The sequence below is a fragment of the Ostrea edulis genome, chromosome 9 (genome assembly GCF_947568905.1).
Source record: "Ostrea edulis chromosome 9, xbOstEdul1.1, whole genome shotgun sequence".
Taxonomy (NCBI): domain Eukaryota; kingdom Metazoa; phylum Mollusca; class Bivalvia; order Ostreida; family Ostreidae; genus Ostrea; species Ostrea edulis.
In genome coordinates this window covers 52,040,628-52,066,443 of record NC_079172.1, presented here as the reverse complement: position 1 = coordinate 52,066,443, position 25,816 = coordinate 52,040,628, and the positions used below count along the sequence as shown (strand labels likewise).

Genomic DNA, 25,816 nt, shown 5'->3' with positions numbered 1-25,816 from the left:
GAAAAAAAATTCATGGACACATTTTTCTCATAAAATCAGATGGGGGTTTTTATGCAGTGAATTTTTATGCATTATTAAAAATATTTTTGTGTATAGACCTCAAAATTTTTAAATTTACATAAAGTTATCTTCTCCCAATATTCATTGTGAATTTCAGACAAAAATTGATTTCAGAGAAAGTTTGACAGGACTATGAGGTAATGGTAATCAGTTTTCACTGCTTTTCAGGGAAGGTAACTCTTCCATGCCCATAACTGCCGTCAATGACAAGAATTGGACATATTTGTATGTCATTACAGTGATTTTGCAAAGTAGTAGGAAAATTCATTAACAAGTTTTTTTTTCCAGGTCATTGTCCCACCTACCCTTAATTTGTACATTGATATCAAATTAATGTGTGTCTGTTGATTAGTGATAGTCAGATGAAATCTTTATAACCTTTCATCAGCTGTGTTAAGAAACAATACAATAAATATGAATTGTTATTTTCCAGGCCAATAACCATGCAAAAAAGAGTGGTGTTAAGTACTATCAAAGCAGCTAGGAAACAATATTTAACACCCTAATTTTCGTCATCAGAATCGTGCTCTTTTAGGCATTTTGTTTATTCCTTAATCTGTTTTCTAAACTTGTTTCATATATTTATAAATCTGAATCTTTGACAAGTCCTAAAATTCACACTCCTTTGTGAAATCCTAGGAATTCACTCAACCCAATGTAAAATTCTGGTTAAAGACCTGTATTTGACTAAAATGTTAGATCCTACAGTCTCCAACTAAAAGTATTTCAATCAACTATTAAAATTCCAAACTGTAGTTTAAATTCTTTACACAATATAGGGAAACTGTCACCCATAAGTTTAATTGTGATGAAAACAATACTTCCGTACCTATTTTTACATGTACTTTGCCTTCGAGAAGTCATTACAGGTTTTATGTTGATTGTTTAGAGGATTTTTTTATTTATTTATTGTTTACAGGATGATGAAGCAGCTGATGTTGATGAAGGAGACGAGAGTGGTAAAGAGAAACCCTCCACCACCGGAAGCCTGGGTAAGGCTTGGTGTTACTGAGTCATACATACGATACAATTAGTGGAGTGGGTTGATTTGGGGTGGAGAGGGAGTGGTATAGTGAATGGAGTGATGACAAGGAGTGGATTGATATGGAGTGGAGATGGAGGGGCGTAGTGAAGGGACTGGTGACAAGGAGTGGGTTGATTTGAGGTGGAGAGGGAGTGGTATAGTGAATGGAGTGATGACAAGGGGTGGATTGATTTGGAGTGGAGAGGGAGGGGCATAGTGAATGGAGTGATGACAAGGAGTGGATTGATATGGAGTGGAGATGGAGGGGCGTAGTGAAGGGACTGGTGACAAGGAGTGGGTTGATTTGAGGTGGAGAGGGAGGGGCGTAGTGAATGGAGTGATGACAAGGAGTGGATTGATATGGAGTGGAGATGGAGGGGCGTAGTGAAGGGACTGATGACAAGGAGTGGGTTGATTTGGGGTGGAGAGGGAGGGGCGTAGTGAATGGAGTGATGACAAGGAGTGGATTGATATGGAGTGGAGATGGAGGGACGTAGTGAAGGGACTGATGACAAGGAGTGGGTTGATTTGGAGTGGAGATGGAGGGGCGTAGTGAATGGAGTGATGACAAGGAGTGGATTGATTTGGGGTGGAGAGGGAGTGGTGTAGTGAATTGAGTGATGACAAGTTGTGGGTTGATTTAGGGTGGAGAGGGAGGGGCATAGTGAATGGAGTGATGACAAGGAGTGGATTGATTTGGGGTGGAGAGGGAGGGACGTAGTGAATGGAGTGATGACAAGGAGTGGATTGATTTAGAGTGGAGAGGGAGTGGTGTAGTGAATGGAGTGATGACAAGGAGTGGGTTGATATGGAGTGGGGAGGGAGGGGCGTAGTGAATGGACTGATGACAAAGTGGATGGTGGGAAAGAAAAACCTGGCTCCACCATCACAAATCGGGATAAGGTTTGCTGGATATTGTATGTGGAAAAATAATTTGGAGGGTTTTAGACTAGTGTTAAATGAATTTAATGATGAAGGATGCATTAAAACTTCATGAAGGCAAAAGAGTTTTGATAATGCACTTTTATTTTGGTGAATTTATTGTCTGCCTGTTTTCACAAAATGATTTAATGTTGTAGACTTATATGGATGTATATGTCCAACCATTTAGTATCCCCAACTTACAACAACTAATTATGAATTTTTGAAAATGGTTATAAACTAAAGTGTTTGACATCTAACAAATAATCCTTTTTTAAAATTTAATTTGTTATGAATTGTTAATGTATGTGTACATAACTTACGAATTCTAAATCTGCCATAGTTGAAATTGATAGGTAGAAAAATCCAGTTAACAATTTGCTACTGATCATTTAATTCCAGATCAAGGATTGTGTATGTTTATATGATGATGATAAGTATCAGCAATACAACTTTTGAGCAAGTTATCTCCCTTTTCTCAGGACTCGAGAACTGGTTGTTTTTTTTTTTAATTATTTTTTTGTTTTGTTTTGGAATTTACATATAATTTCATGAACACTATCTGCAATTTTGACACCAGTAGGCAGATGTTAGAAAATTTTCAAGAGAGTTGCTCAAAAGTTGCTATTCTTATATTCATATAGTCTCTGTCAAAATATGAACAATTTCCATTTTCTGTTCTTTTCATAGAGCTACTCTTGTTTTCTCATATTATCTGAATCTCTCCTCTTCATACAGACTTCGAGATTATGGCATGAGAATAATCACTGCATGTACAATCAGCTGGTGTACTGTATGTGTACCTTATTTAGTACAACTGTAAACCGTGCGCTTTTTGATCCAATGCTGTCAGTTATCCTTTATTGATTTTAGGATATAAAAGTAAGCGCTAAGTGCACCAAAATTACGACTACCACTATAATAAGTATACACATACAGTATATAGTTACATGTATTAGGGATGCACATGGCTAGGTATTTATAACTACTAGAGAGGGTCGGGTTATCATTTAAAATTCACATCATTTGATAAATTAAAACAAGCAAATCTGTGTTATATATCCTCATACAGTGGACCTGTCTAATCCAACATTATACTGACAGACAGATTTTGTGTCAGATTAGACAAGTTGCTGGACTGCTTTGTGTAAAATTTCTGGAAAAAAACTGAATTTGTAATGAATATAGGGTTGGATTTTACACTGTAATGGATTATGTGTAAGTTGTTTAAAACTGCATGTGTCTTAAAATATCAGAAAAGTGGAATTAGGTTCAGTCACCCAATTTGAATCATATTACAGGTAATCAGTGGTCAAGTTTAGTCGTTTGGAAGCAGATATATGTACATTGTATATACTGTATTGAAAAAAAAAATTGATCATGATAAAAATTCAACTCTTTTAGACAATTCTAGGTGTAATAAGCTAAAAACACTTAATTTCTTACTAATGCTGCATGATTTAACAATGACATTAACTGCATATAGTCTGCAGAACTTGTGTAGAACCCTGGTTATGGTAGAAGCTCTGTAATATTACTGGTGATGGCAGGTACTCTCAAAGTGAATAATTATATGCAGGCTTAAAAATACTACTAACTTCAAATTTCTCATACAATGATTACATGTACAGCAAAACTGTTTAATTCAGACATTTTTGGTACCAGAAAAAGTCTTCTGATTGGACAACATCTGCAATACAGAGACTGAGAGTTTTTCTAATTAGAGATTTTAAAGTTTGTTCCTGAAATGCATCTCCAGTTTATACTACGTCACAGACTGATTAACATCTAGATTAGACAAGATGAAATGTGTGGGAAAATTGAATTTATTTACAAACCAGAACTTGATTTGAAATGGAGCATGGAATATTTCAGCAGTATTCTTGTTGGTGTCAATCAAAAGCTTGATTGTTTTTTATTGCTTAGGTGCTATGTATGGAGGGGGCAGTGACCTTTTCTTCAGTCAGTTTGACCTTCACACTCGGGACCAGAAAGTCAGTCAGATTGTTCTCTTAGAGGTAATTATATACTCGGATAAGTTATTATGCTGTATGATACTGAGTGTGGGTGGACGGATGAGTGAGTGCTTTTGCACATCATATGCCAATATAGATTGCTTAGGGTTTGATGATGCATTCATAAATATACCATGGAGATACTCTTGTTTGATACTAGCCCTTAAGCAATTTCCACTAGCACAATTAAAGCGAAGACTGATTAGATTTTGCCATTAAGATCCTTTTTAGTTTTGGTCAGAGAATACCTGCCGAGAATGAATTATTGTTATTTGGTTGTTTTTCTAAATATACACACATTTATACTGACTCTTTAAATTTTATTTGTAGGATGCAATCTATAGAATTAAGAACACTTTCAATAAGGAATTTGATGAAGTTTATCAAAAGAAGTTGTCAGAGATTTCCAAGATTAAGGATAAAAACAAGAGAATTGTGAAGATTTTGGCAGATTTGGACTTGATTGAGGATGTAGTTCAGCCTGTCCTATCCATCTATGAGGATCCCGAGTCCTTACTCACTGTGGAAGATCATGAGGTAAACTTCAATGTGAAGGGAGACAACTCTAGGGGCATATAAATTGAGTTCCATAAACCTGTGCTCTCAGACTCTTTTACCAAACTTGACACAAATATATTTGAATATTATATACTTATATTTTATTGCCTTTCTCTCCCTCCCACCCCCTTACCATTCCCAACATAAGTAAAGTTTTGGGTAGAAATGTTTAAGACCTGTGTATGATTTTAAAGACTGAGACATGTAGATATATGTTCTTGTTAAGTACTGGTAGATGATTAATGTAAGCTTGTGGCTGTACAAAAACCTGCTCTGAAAATTTGTTGTCTTCATCTAGCATCAAAGACCATATATTTCAAAATAGAAAATTTTATCCTTTGTCATTATCAACTTTGCTGCCATACAGAAGCATCATTGTTTTACAAACACATCTTGTTATTTTTTTATTTTTTTTTTAGATAGTCATTCAATCAAATATTGATTATATATCTTAAACTGAGCTTGTGTTTCACAAGTAGTCTTTTTCACTAATTTGAGGAAATTTTTGTTATCACGATGTCCACAAAATCCAAGTACAAAATGTCAGCTCAGGTTCTGCAGCCATATAGAGCTTACTTTTGATCTCGGTCTCACTCTTCTAAAAGGATTATATGAAAAAGTAAGACAGAGATGACACGTGAACACCCCTAAGTTTCATGTTGATGGGCTCAATGTATACTTTGGTAATTAAGATGTATTAGAAAGTACATCGGTGTTGAAGATATTGGCATTACAATGTAGAAGAAAAATTCTGTACTTTAGTAAGACGTGTTAGTAAGTACGTCTGTTTTAAAGGTATTGGCATTAACAATGTAGAGGAAAAATTCTCTACAACGTGTAGAACCTATGTGCTGCTGATACAAACACTGTAATTGTAACATTATCCATTGTTGATATATAACCATAGGGAGTAATAAATGAAATGATAATTCTAGAAATCCTTCAAACGGTGATTTTTATAGCAACGCTATCTAGACATTTCCATCCAAACTCCTCAGTAGAATATTCATGGATATATTCCTGTTTACTTTTGTGCAGGTCAAAGTGGAGAAGTATTTGACAGCAGAACAAAGGAAAGAATTAGAGAAGAAGGAGAAAGAAGAAGAGGAGAGAAAAATGCGAGAAAAGGGAGATAATGCCCGGGAAAGAGGACTGGACATGATGATGGGCGGAGTTCTGGAGATCAAGAAGGAGGATGAACTCAAAAAGGTAAAGAGCTGGAAACTGGAAATGGGAACCTAATTCAAATTGAATCTAAAAATTGAAAGAGCAGATAAGGCTAAAATGCAAAACAAGAAGACAATGATTGGGAAAAAGGACATATTTTGTTAAAGATCATGAGTGGTGAAAAATATGTAAACACAAGTTGAACTTTCATATCATTATCAGTTATCTTTATTTATCAGTAATGGCCGATAATTACATTGGTAGATACCTTCAATTATTTCCATGCACAAGTATCAAAATGTTCGTCTTTGTATTTCAGGATATTCCAAAACCACTTTTCATGTCCACCAAGGAGCCCAATGACTGGACAGAGGATGAACAAAAACTGGCCAAAGAATATGAAAAAAGGGTCAAAGAACTGCAGGAGGAGAGAGAAAAGTACAGAAAGGTCAGTGCTATGAGGTCATTTAGGAATTTACTAATGAGTACAAAAAGGTAATTGTAGTACATACATTGTCAGTACTGTTGTTTTATTGATAATTTCTCTTCCAGCAACTTGAGACTGAGTTGAGGAAACTGCAGAGCATGATCCATGATAGCATGCAGGGATTTGATGATACTCTGACTCAGCTATTTATGAAGAAGATTAAGATCATGATGGTCATCTATCAGGTGAGGCAGGGTGTTAGCATTCAATATCTTTGTGAAGAACTTTGATGAAGGTTTATGACAAAAATTCAAACAACCAGGAAGAATCACTAAAGCTGGCCTTTGTGTGCCTTATGATTTGTCTATAAATATAAAGGTCTGTGATATTTTTAAAAAAAATCCACCAAACATCGTTTAATAGGGTCCCGCATCAAATATTCAAAAGTCCTAAAGTGGTGACTGTGTCTGTCCATCAATACTTCTGTGTAACCCAACATCTTAATATTCAGTGCTTAAGTACACACAATGGTCGGAGGAAATACCTAAACATTTTGTGGTATAAATGGTCAAAGTTATAATGAGAAAATGAATGTGGGATTGTGTGACTTGATAACTTCATACAAACTTAATATACATGTACTCTACAATGTGGACAATGTCTAAGAAAGACACTGATACATTTGGAGTTCAAAGGTTATGGTCACAATGAGGTAATGAATACAAGATTGTTTGATGCAATAGCTTGATTATTTATCATCTAACAGATTTCACATTCAGCACTTAAGCAGATGATAGTCTGTATATACATGTAAATAATTTGAGGCTAGGAAGTCAAAAGTCAAGGTCACAGAGAGAAAATTACTTTGGAATTGTATGACATGGTGCTCAAAAATTGTGCATTTCAGACCTGGTTAGTGATGCCATGTAGATGAAGGTACATGTAAAAAAAAAAAAAATATATATATATATATATACCATATAGATTTTTGGGATGAAGGTCATAGATTTATTGATCTGAGCATACACTGGGGATCTGAATGATTTTATCATTTTCTGACTGATCGACTTATAGGAGGAGCTGAAGATCCTGCGACTGCGGTACTCTCTGTTGGTGGAGGAGGAGTTAGAGACCAGAGAAAAGGAACTGAACCGACTCATGGAACACAAGAAGACAATGAAGGTGAAGAGTCGGCAGCCTACTGCAGATTTCCTAGTTTATACGAGTACTGAAAAGAGTCGGCAGCCTACTGTAGATTTCTTAGTTTATACGAGTACTGAAAAGAATCGGTAGCCTACCGTGATTTTTCACTTTATACGAGTACTGAAAAAAGTCGGCAGCCTACCGTAGATTTCTTAGTTTATATGAGTACTGAAAAGAGTCGGCAGCCTACTGTAGATTTCTTAGTTTATAATAGTACTGAAAAGAATCGACAGCATACCGTAGATTTCTTAGTTTATATGAGTACTGAAAACATTCCGCAGCGTACCGTAGATTTCTTAGTTTATATGAGTACTGAAAAGAATCGAAGCGTACAGTAGATTTCTTAGTTTATACGAGTACTGAAAAGATTTGGCAGCGTACCATAGATTTCTTACTTTATGCGAGTACTAATTTCCACAACCTGACCGTTTTTGTACAAATCATGAAAACGTAAAATCGTGAGTTCAGACTTTTGGAGACTTACATTTCGTGTCATTCATTTTGTTTCTTTCAGCCAGAACCAAACTCAGCTCTGTTTCGGTTTACTTATTCCCAACATTTATTTGAATTAACTTTCTTTATTTAATGGACCAGACTTTACCGATTTACTATGTTCGGTTTGGATTTCTCATAAGTGATCATGAATACTATTGACATTATCAGAATTGCATAATTGCTAAAAGATGAATGAAACATGATAATTTGGTCAAGAAAGATATTTTTCATGAATAGTTTATTTTAGAATCTGTAAAGGTACATTGTAGCTGCTTGTAATATTACACAAATATTAATTGGGAATGTACAGTATTTAATGATACTTGTCATTCTAATATTCATATTCAGCGTATAATATTATGTTTATTAAACATGATACATATAATAGGTTTTAGTACATATACAGGTACAAACTGTGATTTTGTGATCAAATGAATAGTTTAAAAAATCATACCCTATGTAAGTTACCTTAAAAGCCTAGAATTTCATGGAAGTAAAAAAAAATCAATAAGTAGTGAAATGAAATTTCTCTTCCAGGCTTTGACAGCCACCGCTTTGATGGAGTCTAAGAAACACATGGATGCCTTCAAGGAACAGTATGATATTCTGAATGCCGAGGACAAGGTCATGGATAAAGCATTCAAGCGTGAATTTCATGATGTCACAGCAGTACAGCAGGACCAATTGTACAGGCTGTTCAGAAAGAGGCCAAGGTATGTGCTTAAGAAGAACTAAAAATTATGAGTACATGGGAGGTTTTAGATTGTAGGTCAAGGGGGTCTAGAATTACTCTCTCTCACCTTCTGGAATTTAATTTTAAGCAAAATGATTTGGTAAAATTTATTTTGTTCCTGCCTCTCCCTCTTCCAACAAATACAAAAAAATGCATGTACTAAAACCAACCATTATAGTCAATGAAAATGCATCAGAGATGGACATGAAGAACAGTTGTGAAATACAATTGTTAATTATTTATGGTTTTATTTTAACTATACTGTATGGCCTTACTTACTGCAGAGATGTACGTGTATATTGTATATTGATATTTTACAGAATACCAAGACTTAAAGGTTTCGACACCCCAGCCCCATCAACAGCAGACACTTCCATCCCTAATCCTTTTGCTGACCGCCCATCCACAGCCAGACAACATGCTCAGGCCAAATCACAGCTAGATGCAGCCATCCAGGATCTGGACAAAATTTCCAACATCCCAGAGGGTGTGGAGGAGGCCGTGTGGCAGAGGCTGTGTGCCTACCGAAGGGAGAAAATTGAAAATGACTTACTGGTAAGCTACAAGCTATGTTTGTACAAGAGGGAAAAATTAAAATAAATCACTGGTAAGCTACAAGCTGTGTTTGTACAGGAGAGAAAATTGAGAATGACATTTTGGTAAGCAACAGGCTTTGTGTCTACAGGAGGGAGAAAATTGAAAATAACTTACTGGTAAGCTACAAGCTGTTTGTAGAGGAGAGAAAAATTAAAATAAATCACTGGTAAGCTACAAGCTGGTTTGTACGAGAGGGGGTAAACTGGTAATTCACATGACTGAGATGAAACTACATGTATGTACATACCTGAACAAAGTTCACAGGGATATAGCTTGATGTTGTGGATACTGTATATATACTTTGTTGATTTTGATGTCTTAACAAATTTCTCGGTACATCATGATTATAATATGTATACGGTGTGACCGTTGAGACGAGCGAAGACCCATGACATCTTACAACACGACTTTAGGCATTTCATTTAACGCGGGAAATATAACGCGGTTGATGTAAACAGTGCATTATGACATCATTTTTAGCTGCGATATTTTTTTTTTTTCAAACCAATCAATTATCCACAACAAAACGTACGAAGGTATGGGAAAGCTTGTTTGGAATTTAAAATCATTTGTGGTACTTTCCAAACTATTTATTTGTTTTATCTACGGGGTTGTCAATGAAGTATACCGCAGTGACAGCGACATTTTTCCGGAGGCATTATGGGTAGTCCCCATCATTTTTCAGCTGATGAAGAGCAAACCATGTGACTCAATTGCGTAATCATTGGAGCGAGCTTCGCTCGCTATTAACAAATTTCTTCGGTACATCATACATTATATATCTAAAAAATTGTGACAGTCTCTCAATTTTCACAGATAAAACAAAAAGCCTTGATCCTAGCAGAGATGGACAACTTTTACAAAAAGAGAGTAGAAGAGGACGAGAGACTGAAGAATGATATGGAGGGCATTTTTGATACACTTAACAAGTATGTTTAAATGTGAAATCCCTCAAAACGTTTCCTTGTAGTCTGATTACAGTACTATTGAATGCAAAGTTAAATGGACAGTTAGAATTTGACTTTGGTTTTTGTTTTGTTTTACATACGGGTAGTCAGGTATTCTGTATAAGCCGTGTTCTGTATGAATAAAATCTACTGTAGTTATGCATCTTCATTACTTTACATTCCCTTTCCTTTGTTTTTAGATTACATGATGACAGAATACGATTTAATCTTAACCTTGAAGTCCAGCTGATGTTGAAGCAAGGTCAGGTGGAAGTTGATCCAACAAATTTCATTCATGATTACAAAGACAGCGCTCTAATACACAGGGGCGTGGTGGAGGAACTTAACAGTAATATTAAGGTATGTACCTCAGTCGCAGCTAATGTAGTTAGCAATTTCTTATGAGACTAAATTTTTGTGAAAATCAACTTTGTCCACTTATAAGTGCAATATGTAATTTTCAATTGAGCATTGATTTTGTACTATGAAACGAAAGTATTAAAAACTATGGGAAGTATTAGGTAATTTTTTTTGTGTAAGTCTGTAATCTTTCAAAATTCAGTGAAAGTAAAGCTTTGTTCATACAATTGATTTTACTTTATCTACAAATGTGTATTCTCTTCAGCCTAAATGTTAGCAGACGTGCTAATATATTTCAAAAACTTGAAGAGTCCAGTTTGAAGGATTTTAAAATACATGTATATCTGTATTTTGTAGCAACTGGGTGAAAGCAAGATAACGAGTATGATGGAGAGCAAGGATTTCAGAAAAGGCATTATACAATTAGAATGGTGAGAAAGTTTAATATAGTTCTATAAATGTTTGTTTACAAAAACAATGTCATGAATTTATTGATGCACCAGGACAATTATCCATCATGCAATGAATATTAATGTATCTTTAGGAGTTGAATTTAGTTGCTAAATGTAAGAATTTTTTGTAGTTTTATTGCTTAAAACAAATATTGTTATGAGGGTATTCTATCAACATTTTTAGGGAGCAAAAGAGAATGTTGATGCAGATGGAGGACCTGAAGAATAAGATGAAAGATATTCAGTTCATGAAAGTCACAAGGGAGATCCAGCTGGTAAGTGTTATTCTAATGCCTTGAATATTTCTAGATTTCTGCCTGTGTAGGCCATTTCTTATTAAATCATGGTGATGGTATAGATCAAGTATATTATAATATGTAGAATATATGGCAAAACTATTCTAAAAATGAGTCAATTTCTTTTGTAGTATTTATCTAATGAGGATTATGATGGCAAAAAATCAGAAGAAATAGGAAAGTTAGAACAGACAATTCTCACACAGCTAAAGGTGAGTACAAATTGTTAAAAAGATTTTTTAAAAATAAGACTAATAAAATAAGATCTCAAACAAAATTTGATTCATGTTTGAATTTTAAAAAACCACATATCACATGTTTAAAGTGCAACCCAATAGAAGGATTTGGGGAACTAAATTGATAATAAAACTTCTTCAGCATCATGAAAAGAATGTCAGAGAAAAGAAGAGAATAATAAAGGACTTAGGAAAGACCATCAAGTCACGGGATTCTGAAAACTTCTCGATGGACAATGATCTGGCGGAGCTTAATGTCACAGTGAACGAGAGGAGGCATATAGATGATGTTAATGGTAGGTGATGCTTTTATCTTATAAAGTTCTTGGGAATTTCTGGATCTTTCTACAAAGTCTTTAGAACTCAGTTGACTTAGACAAAACCCTAACACCCTTTGCATTTCTTTAGATAATTCATTCTATGATATTCTCATTCCATTCATCATTCACTGATCAAGTTTATCATTACAATGGAAAATTACTCTCAAATAGAGCTAAGTCCAATTTTGTAAATTATGGATTCCTCTTTCAGCTGAGAGAAGATCAGACACTGGAACAGAAAAACGATACCAAGAAATTGTCCAGCGACGAAAATTAGTGGACCTAGCCAAAGCCCAGGCACAGGAAGTGGCTGTGTTACGGGCAGAAGTGGAACGGTTGCGAATGAGAACTTTCCCTGCTTTAGTTCAAGTGGAGCACTAGCATACTGACTCAGTCTAAAGCTTTTGTGATACCCAGACTATTTTGTATACATCTTTGTTTACAAATGAAAATTATTTGTGATTGATTTGGCATACTTCAAATATTTGAAAAATCTTTCAACATTTATGCATACGTATAGACATTACCTAGAAATATTGTGTGTATTTAAGAAGTTGAATGACAATTTTGTGTTAGAATATATGATTTCTTTTGTTTGCTACACTTATGTTATGACGACATTAATTGCAGTCTTAAATGATGTGAGAGTAAACCGAGTTAAGATGATACTTTGTGACATCATATGTCCAAACTACCTGTATATTTCAATGACTGAATATTAAAGTACCAAGTAATTTTAAAACTTTACAGGTTTTGTATTCATTTAAAAATATAACTGTTACAGTAATTTTCAAACTACCTGCGACTAAAGCTAACTACTTGTATAGTAAAAGTCATCGACTGAGGGAGAAAAAGCTCAACAAAAGGGAGAATTCAAACGAATAAGTAGCAACACCTTTATTAATAATGAATTGTCACAGAACTTATATCAACTTTTGAGTTACTTATTTGTTTAAATTTTCCCTTGTGTCAACTTTCATCATCATTTTTCCAGGAAATAAGTCATGCCAAGTAATGTGATTCGCCACCATGGTATTGATATTCTAAAGCATATCCCTGTATTGTGTGGACTAAAGTTTGGTTTGTGACTTGAAAACCAATGCGTGTCATCCACTCTTTTGGGGTACCAGTGTATTAAGTTTGATGTTTATGATGAAAGAGTTCACAAGATATTGAGTGGAAAATATTTTCTCATGTCCAAAGAAGTTTGACCCTTTAACCTAAAAAATATCTGTCAAGCAAGATATTGAGCAGACAATACCTCACTATATCTAGTTTGACCTTAAAATTGAAGGGGGTCATATGCTCTTTAGGTGCTACCAGTATACCAAATTTAATGCCGTTCAAACAAAGGGTTCTCAAGATACTATTAAGCAGACAATATCTTCAAGAATAGCTTGACTTTGGGACATTAAAATCTGTAACTGTCATCTACTCATAGGGGGAATTTTTCAAGGGGATCTAAAAATTAGAACATCAACACAAGTCTTTTTGGCATATTTTATTAAATATTTATATCGTGCAACACATCATAGCAAAATTTGGATTTTAAAATCTCTTATTTGAAAACAAAACATCATTTTTATTATTCCAAGGAAAAAAACACCAAAATTTCATATAAAATAATTGAAAGCCTGTATCACTTTTTTGATGGTGAAATAATATTTCACATGTAACGCTTTATCGAGCCATTAAATAATTTAGTGTTCAAAACCAACCATATGGCTACAAACTATTTAATGTAAAACATGAAATCAAATGTTTCATAGTTGTAACCTTTACTGACAAACATCATTAACAGTCTGACAGTGCATTTTCATTGAAGTACACTTTCAGTGGAATATATGGATTATAAAATAAATAATTACTAATTTTTCAGCATTTGGAGCCAAGAGAAAGACAAGTACGATTCCTATCAGTAACATGATACAATAGGATTTATCACAGTTTTACTTATATCTGCTGAAGTCAAGAAACTTGACTTGTACATCAAGAGCTGCATAAAGTCTGTTGCTGTCGAAGGTCAGCGAGTACACTGGGCTGTTCTTATAGCCTATGTAGAAGGCCTGAAACGGTAATAAAGCATGTTAAAGATTTCATATTACAAGGAGGCGTTTCTCAAAAAAAGAAAATCGGAGAGGGCTACATTATTGCAGCTAGGTTAACATGTCAACTGCCAATCCATAGTTCATGCATTCATGTACAGCAGGGTTTTTAATCTTTCCCCCCAGAATACTTTCTACTACACCTGCATTGTTTTTAACTAAATATAAAGGTAGAAAATTTGCCTCTAACTAATTTGACTAACTGTCAAATACAGGAAAAAAATTAATCTACCTGTACAGGGGATTTAGCATGTCGTTTGTCCCAGAGGTCAATCGATCCATGCCGAGATGTTCCAGCGAAGATGTTCCTGTGACCGTCTGATCGAAGGCAGTAGTAGGCACAGTCAAACTTTTGCTCCCAAGCACAGACACTGAGTTAGATAATTAAGATTATAAAAGATTGCATGTTGTATACAAACTTAAGTAAATTGAAACAAGAGGCCCATGGACCACCACAACACTGTCCAAAGATACCTTGTCCTTGCTATTCTTCAGAATATTTTTAAAATGATTTTTTAAATTATCCTCTTTTATCACATGAAAAATTCTGACCCCATATTACGACCCCAATCTAACCCCATAAAGCTATGGCTTACAATGTAAGTGAACTTGAATCCTATTGACATGGGGATGCTTTGAAATCAATATGACTAAAATTAACATTTTTGTGCAATCCTTGTGCTTGGCCTAGGCATGATAAAATTACTCCTCATATTTAAGTTTCATATTCAAATATAAATCAAATTCACACATTTTTCTTATCTAATGAAGAATGAACAGAGTATTCCACTACTAAAATTAAAAATTTTTGCTTCCTGGACAAAACACAAGAGCTAATTTGTGTATTCCATGAGCACATGAAGACAGACTTGCACTGCATGGAGTTCATTGTTTAAAACTCAACAATATCCAGAATGAACAGCGGAAAAAATGGGTAAACTAATGAGATTGATTAATCGTTTCCAATTAATTTTTAAACACCTGTCGAAAACGGGACGTATTATGGTATGGCGTCCTCCGTATGTCTGTCCGGACCTTGTGGGCAGGATAAAGACCGAACCCTAAGCTCCAGGATTTTACAACTTGTATATTTGATCACCATGATGAGAGAAAGATGCCTATTGTTTTTCAAGATCAGAGGTCAAGGTTGTAGTATCACTTGTAGGAAAACCTTGCGGGCAGGATACAAACCGAACCATAAGCTCAAGAATATTGCAACTTGGTACATTTGATCACCATGATGAGAGGATTATGCCTATCAAAAAGTTTTGTCTTATTTGTTCCAATGGTTCTCGAGAAGATTTTTAAAAGATGCCTCAATATTTTCACTATCTCTTAATTATCTTCCCTTTGAAAAGAGTATGGCCCTTCATTTGAACAATTTTGAATCCACTTTACTCAAGGATGCTTTATGGCAAGTTTGATTGAAACTGGTTCTGTGTTAATGGAGAAATCAAAACTGCACAGTTAACAGAAGAATGCACACACAGACAAAAGAATGATCAGAATATCTAAAGCTCACTTCAGATTATAGCAGAAATGTGTAGAATATTTCTTTCTGTATTGTGTATGACTGATTACAATATATAGCTAATAATTCCAAAATTTTATCTATAACCTCATCTTTTTATGTTCCATTTTAAATTTTGAGCCAAGTTATTGCAACTTATATTATTTCCTCTTCAAACAAATTGGTAGATGTACATGTATGACTGGATAAGAATGAATCACATGAGGTCCCAAACCTTCCATGCAGGAGGTGTATTATTCTGACAATTATGATCTTATTTACAAATCACATGATGCCCCAAAAATTTCAATCTACCATCTCCATGTGGGGTTGTATTGTGTTGACAAGTATGACATCACACACAATTTAACATGACAATCTGTGTAGCTTACATCATTGCTTTATAATCATTTTATTAAGCTTTGTTTACATATTTTAAAAACTAAGAATTATGATTGCTGTAACTCACTTGTAACTCAATAATTGATATTCAAATTTTGGTTGACCATTAGAAATACTTTAGTTAAGCAATGTAAACAATAAAAATGGAAAAATAAAATTTTCAGCTCAAATCGTGTCCATGCCCCTTTAGAGTGGTTTGCACCTGAGATTTGGAGTAATTTAAATTTTTTGAGAAGTGTATTTTTGATTACTACAATGAAGGAGAATTAAGAAATGAAAGAGAAAAACTGGGATCGGAATGCTTGTTATTGAGCTAAAGTATTTTATACATGACTTTTTTGCACTTAAAACTGACTCCAGATTTATTTAATTAAGATTGATTTGAAATGATTCCCACATAGTTTTTTCCTTACCATTTATTGATTTGGAGTCCCAACATATTTTTCCCTTACCATTTATTGATTCCAAGGTCCCACATATTTTCTCTCTTACCATTTATTGATTCTGAGGTCCCACATATTTTCTCTTACCATTTATTGATTCTGAGGTCCCACATGCGTACAAATGTGTCATAGCCACATGTCAGCAGTATATGTTCATTCTCATACTGCATGTCAAGAACTCCCGCACCGACCTTGTATTCACTGCCCAAAGTACAAACTGCACACTGTCTGAAAACAATTTCATTATTTTAAAAAAAAAATATTCCACATGTATTATATTTGATTTTTCCATCTTCTCATACTTTGATTTAAACTTCAGGACAATGATATAGCTATATGCTTTATGATTAATGATGATGGTATAGAACCGGATAAATTAGGTTTGTTATCTATTCTTACTTATTCAAATCCAGTATAGAAATAGGTGCATCTCCTTCACAAAATGCTGTTCCACATGCACAAAAACTGAAATGATGAAGAGTCTTGCTGATGAAAGCATTCCCCCTTTTAAATTCATTTTTCATGATCAGTGGTATTTCTATTGGCAATTTTTTTTTACAAGAATTTTACACTCTGGATATGAATTTATAAAACATATTCTATTTATGTGGATTAACCGTTTTAACACTAAATAATAAAAAAAAAAATAAACATATTTCCAATAAATGTTCAACAATAACCTGCCACATGGCGACAAGGAGAGAGTCCATACTCTATCCCCTACAGGAAGACAGCATTTCTCCTCCACCCCAGCGATGCCACTGTGCCCATCCGATTGTAATCCAAAAACCTAAATGTAAAAACCAGACAGGTGTTTCAAAGTATATGGAGCCTGCTGAATGGATATCATATTGCATAGAAGTTTTTATGGTACGTGTGTGAGTCTGTCTATCTATTTTCATTTATTTGAGAGGTGGAGCTGTCTAATATCCTCTAGACTTGAATACACTTGCCTTCACAGTTGCGTCCCTTGAGCCTGATACCACGATGCTTTTGTGACAATCCACTGCCTGGGTGTCCATAGAATGAGCATTCGTCACCACAGTGTGGGCACCATTGGACTCCCATACATGGATGCTGCCATCCCTGGCAATTAGTGAATTGGAGGACATTGAATTTTAGACATATCTCATGTGAATGCATAAGCTGTATGTCACATCATTGTTAGGGCTGTTCCAGAAATGATCAAATGGGGGGGTCGGGCGGCAAATGATATTTTTTTGTGTGGGTGGTCGTATTTTTTCATATTTTATTTGGTCCGTGGTTGGACTGTTAAAAAAATATTTATTATGGGTAGTGGGTAGTTTCTATTGTTTTATTTTGTGCCACGTGGGTGTTGAGTTTTCAGAATATTTTTATTGTCGCTCTTGTCGTGTTGGTTACAAAACGTCAGAGGGAAAATTGAAAACGTGCTTTCGAAATGCTGCTTTTGAAATCGGAAGTAACATAGAACTATTCGAGTTGTCGCTCTTTGCAGCGCATAACTTTCCATTACGGCACTCTTCAAATTAGAGGCGTGTTTAGTAGGGTCCCTTTGGACGTGATCGCGGCGAACTTTGTTCTGTAGATTATTACAGTTTACAGTGCATCGATTTTGGGAATATTTTGAAACCAATAGGTATTCCGTTTTCTAATAAAAATAGGCAAACCTTAGTTGATTTATACGAGGGTACCGATGCGTTATATTTATCAGTCGGTGTGATGGTGATATAGAGGCCTCCGGGCGCGGGCTCCATTAGAAGACGAACGATTCGTGGAAAATAATAGCATCGTTTGGACTCCCAATCTTTCCAACATTCCCATCATAGATGCCTTTGATTGTTGATGTGACATCGTTTCTTCAGAACTACTGTGATACAATGTCGCACAGGCATTACCGCGTCATTGACTAGAATGTTTGTCCCGAAAACCTCGCGAGATTTGTACCGTTTTCATTTTTAAAAATATTTTTGTGGTGGGTCTGGTTATTTTTTTTATTTTTATTAGATGGGTCATTGTAAAATGAGTTTATTAATTTGATGGGTCATGGGGTAATTTTTTATTTTTTTTTATGGGTGCTTGGTATATACAAAAGGTGCCTCCCCCCCCCCCCCCCCCCCCCCCCCCCCCCCCATGTATATATTTCTGGAATAGCCCTTATTGTGTTTGGAAATATACATAGTGCATAAAAGAAATTGATACTTTAGCATAAATAGGTACAGCATTACAGTAACTCATCCTGCAGGAAGTTTTGCATTGATTTAGGAAATTAACACACCTAAATTTGTCCAATGTTTTTATGTACACAAAACATTGGACCAAAGTTTTTTCCAGGAATTTCTTTGTGCACTACTCAAAAGTGTGTACAATACAGCACTGCTATCCAATGATATCCAGATGGGGTAATGCTTGCTGACCAGTAGGACCAGCGAACTGTCTGAATTTACTGGCCTACGGTGAAATTTACAGCCCCCCCACCCCCCCCCAAATTTTTTTACAGTACACATTTATCACAATACATTCTACTATTAATTAACAATACTGTACAGGGTATTCTCTCTCTCTCTCTCTCTCTCTTCACCCACTTCAAAGACAACAAATTCAAGTGTTTTTTACAAACATGAAAACAACCCGAGTGCAACTTAGGAAGAAGTCTTATCAACCAACATCAAATTGTAAATGATTGATTATTTCTACAAACTATACAAATTGCATAAAATCAGAGACTGCAACTGGCGAAGTTCATATTAATTGGGCAATGCAATAACAGGTGTGTGGTGTGATGTAGAAGACAGCCATTTTTTGTTGTTTCAGCAAGTTGTTTGTTGGATATCCAGGAGATTTAGGTAAATGTTACCTTGACAATTTAAAGTATAGCTTTAAAAGATAAACAAACCACGATGTCCAAACAATTTATGTGCTATTTATTGATTTATCTTTATTTCAGAGTAAATTTATGCAATTAAGACTTTTAGAATATAGATATCTAACATTATATCTAATGTGACTTACAAAAAGTTTACAAGCCCATCGGACTTCTTGATTTTTTATTTTCACTGACCCGACCTTAAAATTCACTGGCCTCGGTCTTCAGACCACTGCATAAAAAGGGTAATACATGATGAATGACTGAATGAAATACCCTGAGTTAAAAACAAAATCACTATATCTTACAGACATCCACTGACTATCCTTTCTTCTTTTATCACAAACTTGGTTACATCCCTCTGTAGTTTATAGAGACTGTTAGTTTTGTTGACTTTCCACCTCTTGCCTCTGACTGGGTTAAAGGTCTGAATCACATTCTTTGATGACACTAATACCTTCCCATCATGATATTGTACCCATGGCAACTGTCTGAAATGTAGCAAAGTGATTGTAATTTTCTATGCATTTATTGTAAATCACACACATTATTTCATCAAGATTTTCCATATCAACATAATTGAAGGTTTTCTGTTATTATAAACTGGAACCAGAGGCCCAAGGGCCACATCGCTCACCTGAGTCACCTTGACTCATATCGAAAGATTTTCCCTATATATTTGTATGCAAAACTTTGACCCCCCCCCCCCCTTGTGACCCCATCCTACCCCTGGGGGCCATGATTTTAACAAACTGAAATATGTCAGAAAGCTTTCATGTAAATATAAGCTTTTCTGGCTCAGTGGTTCTTGAGAAGATTTTTAAAGATTTTCCTTATATATTTGTATGTAAAACTTTGATCCCCTATTGTGGCCCCATCCAACCCCAGGGGGCCATGATTTGAACAAACTTGAATCTGCACTATGTCAAGAAGATTTCATGTAAATCTCAGCTTTTCTGGGTCGGTGGTTTTTGAGAAGAAGATTTTTAAAGATTTATCCTATATATTAGTATGTAAAACTTTGATCCCCTACTGTGGCCCCATCCAACCCTCGGGGCCATGATTTGAACAAACTTGAATCTGCACTATGTCAGGAAGCAATCATGTAAATTTCAGCTTTCCTGGCCTAGTGGTTCTTGAGAAGATTTTTAAAATGACCCTACCCTATTTTTGTGATTATCTCCCCTTTGAAAGGGACACGGTCCTTCATTTGAACAAACATGAAAGCCCTTCACCCAAGGATGCTTAGTGGCAAGTTTGGTTGAAATTGGCCCAGCGGTTCTTGAGAAGAAGTCGAAAATGTGAAAAGTTTACGACGGGACGATGACAGACAACAGACAAATTTTAATCAGAAAAGCTCACTTGAGCCTTTGGCTCAGGTGAGCTAAAAAATGGGGGGAAAATCACTAGTTTGAAATTTTCTTCATTTCATACTAATATTCTCCTTCTACTAGATCTTGTTCATACCTTCCTGAAAAATTAGTAAGAAGTGATTCGTAGTACGTTCCATTTTCCCTGTTCTGAGAAATCCTGCACTTCTCTTTCAAGGAAAATCTGAAAGCATATATTGTTTGATTATTTTTTCTTTTCAAATAGAGGTATTGATCATTTACACAACACTAGTATCATTGTGATGACAACCACTACAAAGGATACGCTTTGTGGAATTGTGTGAATTCAAGATCCATCACTGCAATAGCAAAGAATTTGGTGATACAGAAAACTAGTTTAAGGAAGTTGGCTTCTCAGCTTTTGAGCATAACCATGCTATTACTGTGTAGGTACTGGTTCTATTCTCATTTTCATATTAGTCCAAATATATCATACATTTATTGCTCAAACCTATCTAATTAACAATTTGCATGTTCTTTTGTTCTACCAAATTTTATGTGATGATATTTTTCCGTATTTCAAATTTGTAAAGCAAAAAGGTCATTAAACATTTTTTTATATCTATATTGTAAAAAGACATGACTATGAATTCATTGATGTAATGAATGCTTTGTTGACACACTTGTTAAATTTCAAGTGCAAAATGGTCAAGTTTAACACATTATGTTTACCGGGTACTATGACCCCAGTTTTTCTTTTTGGTTTCATAAAATCCCTTCCATGCAGAAATTAAAAATCAACTTCCAAAACAATTGACAATACTACAAACTTAGCGAACCTCTTTGATATTGCAAGAAAGGATTGCAAGTTTAAGCAAAATTTTAAAAAAATCATTCATTGTAAAAGGAATATTTCACTGCTATAAATTTTCTCCACATGTGGATCGACAGGTTATAGGATAAAGTAAACCATGCAAAAAAGAACGGTCCATGGAATTAGTGGAAATACCGAAAACACCAGGTTCCAATGTTATTTATTATAATTGTTTTGATTGGACAAAAATTAAGCTGAATGAGAGTTTACACATCAATAAATCCGAAAACACCAGGTAATAACCGAAAACAGAGAAAAGTTCTGAATACACCTAAATATCACTAAAACCACCCACAGGGTATTTGTTCATATACATTTTCCCCCAAAGTTTCGTTTGTATTGATAGAAAATGTTTATGGCTAATTTTCATCACTATGTGCAGATGTTCCAAATGCTATTTATAGCAACTTCATTGGCTATATCACATCTATTATATTTTAATTGTAAATATATTTAATCTTAGTGTTATAATGAAACACACTTTTTTTCATCTTCAGTTTCTGGTTACAATGTAAACAAATATTTTGAAATGATATAAGCATCTAAATCGGCATTCCACTAGACCATCATAGCTGCCCAGAAACACAATCTGAACACGTATATGATAAGCCTATACAAATTTGCCATATATAAATCATTCAATTTTCTATCAACATGATCAATATGAATAAAAGTTTGGAAATATATACATGTTCTAACATCCTGTTTTTTATCGATACTTTGGTGTTTTCAGTATTTATTTCGGCGTTTTCGGTATAACCCGGTGTTTTTTGTTTGGTGTTTCCGTGAATTCCATGGACCACAAAAATAATTGTCACAGGAATACAAGTACTTTGCCTTCATTAAACAGCTTACACGTTATCGTTAATAGAGCGTAGAACGTTGAAGTTCTCTGCAAAGAACATCCACGTGTAATCACTGTTCAGCAAATCGTTCAATTTGTGACACACCCGACATAAAACAGACAAGGATGTCAGGTCCAGCCGTCTAAAGATTGAAAACAACACATCGTCAGGAAGATCTAAAAAGCTGACGATGATCTTAATCGAATTCTCATCACCCGATTGATATGCTGTACCATTCATCATCTAAAAAGAGAGTCTGATAGATTCTGTTTTCTGTAGTAACTATATTTTGCATTTTAGTCTTCAGTCTTCGTAGAATTATTGTGAAATTCCGATTTATCGATGTTAAATTCTCACATAATTTTCGGGTGTTGATGGGGTCTGAAAGAAACGCTTACACAACTAAGAAGGCGATAATAAAACTTTTGCAATCGTACGGATAAAATAAATCCGTATTTATTTTTAATTTGTTGGTGTATACAAAAATTCAGTAAAATATGTTTTGCGTTTTGTTACATTGATACATTGGATGCAGGAGTCAGTAAACGCTATCTTTACAACTCACGAAAATAATATGTTTTACGGCGTGACCGTGTTTGAGGGCGAAGCAAAAAAGTTTTGGCATTAGTATCTATATCCAACACAGGACAAAAATAACCCGAAGTTAGCACGAGGACAGAGCTGTATCAAAGCATCCTTTTGGACATTTGATCCGCCTATATATTGAACGCGGGAAATATAACGCAATCGATGTAAACAATACATTGTGACGTCATATTCAGCGTCGTTATTTCGCAAATTTACAAACATAGCGTTTGAACCACAACAAAAAACATGGCATTAATCGTGGAGTGATTATATATGATTAAGAAAATAAGGTTTACATGCTTTTACGGATTTTATGTAACATCTCAGAACGACGTGAACTAGGGTATATGAAATTCAAAATGGAGGAATACATGTCCACGCGCTAATATTCGAATCGACGCCATTGGTACCAAACTTTTCAAGTTCCATAGGTATGGTTTAATTTTTCATTATTTTCCTATATTTTCCTTTTAAACAGTGTATATACGTGTTACCTATAGGGAGAGCTCCGCTCTCACGGCCCTTCGGGCCGTGAGAGGGCTTCGCCCTCTATTACGGGGAAGTGGTGTAAAGCAAATGTGGATTTCAAAAATTAAAAGAACTTTTAGTTTTGAAATTAAACAATTTTATCAATGTAAACAGCATCAAAACGTACCACTTTTCAAACGCCATTCTTCACGAGAAGTTAAAGCAGAGATATGCGTCTAAAGCACTAGACTGTTTGACATGATCGATAGATAGTGGACAACTGCTTCTTCAATAAAAATGGAACTCGCAAATACCTAGTCATTTGTTCGCACCACTCTGATTCTAAGCACATGTACTCTAAAGTTTATATAAAAAAGATGCTGGAGTTTCTCATTGGCAATATCTACGTACAGTTTTTGGCGATCAGGTCTTCCAACAGTCTGTTAGAATCCCCATGGGTACGAATTGTGCTCCTTTGTTAACTATAGCCTGGTTTTGTATTCTTTTGAGGAGAAAATTATCTCTTGTTGTGGTCTTAAACTCAACATTTAGATACATCGACGACATTTTATCACTTCCATTTATACGTTGATCCGATATCTAAAAAATAAACTTATATTTGAAAATACATGATGCTATATGAATTGCATGCGACGCTTTATTCTGGAATACTCCATGAAGTGCGTCCTGAAAAGTTTCCTGGTGTGAAGCGTTGAAGTTCATACTCTCATGAAAGGTGAAGATAACGAATACTGACCAATCTCATAATTCCTATAAGCAATACAAAATAGAGGTGGGCAAACAAGGACCCCTGGATATATTAGGGGTGCCTAGGTGTAGTAAGCATCCCCTGTCGACCGGTCACACCCGCCGTGAGCCCCATATCTTGATCAAATAAACGGAGTCATCCGTAGTCAAAATCAGTGTGCTAAGAGCAGCTTAACGATCGATCGGTATGAAACACATCAGACAGTATTTGACCCAATGATAGGTTGTATTGGCAAACTAGATCGTCATAACGACCATAGAATTTAAATTGCGAAATGCTGTATTGAACGAGACTGTTGGAACCCTTGCACCATCAACTTCTTCGTCAGTAGCCTGCCTCGATTAAAAAACTGACCATACGCAGAACAAGCTCTTGGGTATCGAATCAGTTGAGAATTATAAACACTGTAATTATGCAGGCGATAATAATGATAGTAATAATGTCCTTTATTTAAACAGGATAGCACAATTAGTCTGAAAACTAGTTAACATTTTGGTCCTGAAAACATATATACAGACAGCAGTATTATACAGATACAATATAAAATAGTATATGAAGGTATGTTACATAGTCCCCGAGCGTCTCTACAGCCCAGTAGCTAAGTACTCTGTGACTAGCTTGAAAATACGGATGTATATTTAATTGCTGCGATAAAATTTAGAAATTCAAAATTAAGGATTACCTCCCTCATGCATAGCTCTTATCCTTGGACGAATTTGGCTTTAGTTTTTTGGCACTCGTTTTCCTTTTAGCTCAGGACTACAAGTTTATTGTTATTTCGATTTTCCAAAATTTCGGCTTGAGCATCACTGAAGAGACATTATTTGTCGAAATGCGCATCTGCTGCATCAAAATTGATACCGTATAAGTTTTACATTGTGACCCCTGGGTCGAGGCCTCTGCTGGTGGACTGTTAGTCCCCGAGGGTCTCTACAGCCCAGTAGCTAAGTACTTCGTCACTAGCTTGAAAATACGGATGTATATTTAATTGCTACGATAAAATTTAGAAATTCATTTCAAAATTAAGGATTATCTCCCTCATACATAGCTCTTATCCTTGGACGAATTTGGATCTAGTTTTTTGGCACTCTAGCTTTCCTTTTAGCTCCTACAAGTTTATTGTTATTTCGATTTTCCAAAATTTCGGCTTGACCATCACTGGAGAGACATTATTTGTCGAAATGCGCATCTGGTGCATCAAAATTGGTACCGTACAAGTTTTACATATAAACATCATGTACGCTATCTACATAGTTAAAACTGAAAATAAATAAACAGATAAATAAAATTAAAACTGAAAATAATAAATAAAAAAATAAATCTATATGGTTTTAATTTCCCGAATGAAAACAAAAATGTCTAAGATAAGCGGATTTAAATGTTTCCAATATGTTAGGTAATATTTTAAAAATTCTGGAATATTATTCCATAACTGTGAACCGTAAATTGTAAACGATCTTCTAAAATAATGTGTCTTCAGGGCCGTAAGTAGGGTTCTAAATCAGGGGAGGCAGGGGATTGGGGGCCGCCGATTGACTTTACGACTGAAAATGACACTTTTTAAATCCCAATTTATCATGTTTGTGTTTCATTTGTACTATGTAAAGAATCGTAATATGGTGTCAAAGACAAAGGTGCTTGTCTTCATTTTAAACATATATCCTATAATATAACATTTATATAATTTTATTTTCTTTTTTGCCAAAAAATCAGACGAGGCAGTTGCCTCGTCTGCCTCATCGGCAGTTACGGCCCTGGTCTTTGCTCTCTGGATATATAATGAATTACTTTGACTTAATCTGGTAGATCTACTGCTAATTTCATG

The 25,816-nt window shown here is 35.1% G+C and overlaps 2 protein-coding genes across 9 annotated transcripts in view; one reads left to right on the top strand and one right to left on the bottom strand.

Moving 5' to 3' along the window:
• Positions 1-12,558, top strand: part of LOC125658473 (cilia- and flagella-associated protein 43-like) — a 33,097-nt gene extending 20,539 nt beyond the window's left edge. For all 7 annotated transcript variants that reach the window (XM_048889738.2, XM_056149527.1, XM_048889740.2 and 4 more), the window contains 16 exons: positions 980-1,052; positions 3,932-4,023; positions 4,351-4,557; positions 5,617-5,787; positions 6,065-6,193; positions 6,298-6,417; positions 7,247-7,354; positions 8,408-8,583; positions 8,924-9,158; positions 10,017-10,129; positions 10,348-10,507; positions 10,865-10,938; positions 11,144-11,234; positions 11,387-11,467; positions 11,634-11,787; positions 12,023-12,558. In XM_048889738.2, coding sequence (XP_048745695.2) covers positions 980-1,052; positions 3,932-4,023; positions 4,351-4,557; positions 5,617-5,787; positions 6,065-6,193; positions 6,298-6,417; positions 7,247-7,354; positions 8,408-8,583; positions 8,924-9,158; positions 10,017-10,129; positions 10,348-10,507; positions 10,865-10,938; positions 11,144-11,234; positions 11,387-11,467; positions 11,634-11,787; positions 12,023-12,192 — 2,154 coding nt within the window. In that variant the 3' untranslated portion in view covers positions 12,193-12,558. The remainder of the gene's footprint in view (positions 1-979; positions 1,053-3,931; positions 4,024-4,350; positions 4,558-5,616; positions 5,788-6,064; positions 6,194-6,297; positions 6,418-7,246; positions 7,355-8,407; positions 8,584-8,923; positions 9,159-10,016; positions 10,130-10,347; positions 10,508-10,864; positions 10,939-11,143; positions 11,235-11,386; positions 11,468-11,633; positions 11,788-12,022) is intronic.
• Positions 12,559-13,297: 739 nt separating this feature from the next.
• On the bottom strand, positions 13,298-22,578 carry LOC125659408 (F-box/WD repeat-containing protein 4-like). 2 transcript variants are annotated; one of them, XM_048891077.2, is made up of 9 exons: positions 22,177-22,578; positions 20,584-20,670; positions 19,425-19,607; positions 17,225-17,357; positions 16,952-17,061; positions 16,671-16,736; positions 16,359-16,499; positions 14,149-14,287; positions 13,298-13,877 (listed from the first exon to the last, which is right to left on the bottom strand). In XM_048891077.2, exons 1-9 carry the CDS (start codon positions 22,407-22,409, stop codon positions 13,761-13,763), a joined length of 1,209 nt encoding a protein of 402 aa, XP_048747034.2. In that variant the 5' UTR covers positions 22,410-22,578; the 3' UTR covers positions 13,298-13,760. The 2 variants fall into 2 exon arrangements, with proteins under 2 accessions (XP_048747034.2, XP_056005503.1); XM_056149528.1 differs by lacking the exon at positions 16,671-16,736 and having other exon boundaries at positions 22,177-22,544.
• Between the last annotated feature and the right edge of the window lie 3,238 nt (positions 22,579-25,816).

Coding starts and splice junctions, on each gene's coding strand:
- LOC125659408 (XM_048891077.2), bottom strand. CDS start 22,409: ATGATGAATGGTACAGCATATCAATCGGGTGATGAGAATTCGATTAAG. Junction 19,608..20,583: donor CTTACTAATTTTTCAGGAAG/GTATGAACAAGA, acceptor GCTACATTTCAG/ACAGTTGCCATGGGTACAAT. Junction 13,878..14,148: donor ATGCTAAATCCCCTGTACAG/GTAGATTAATTT, acceptor TTACCGTTTCAG/GCCTTCTACATAGGCTATAA.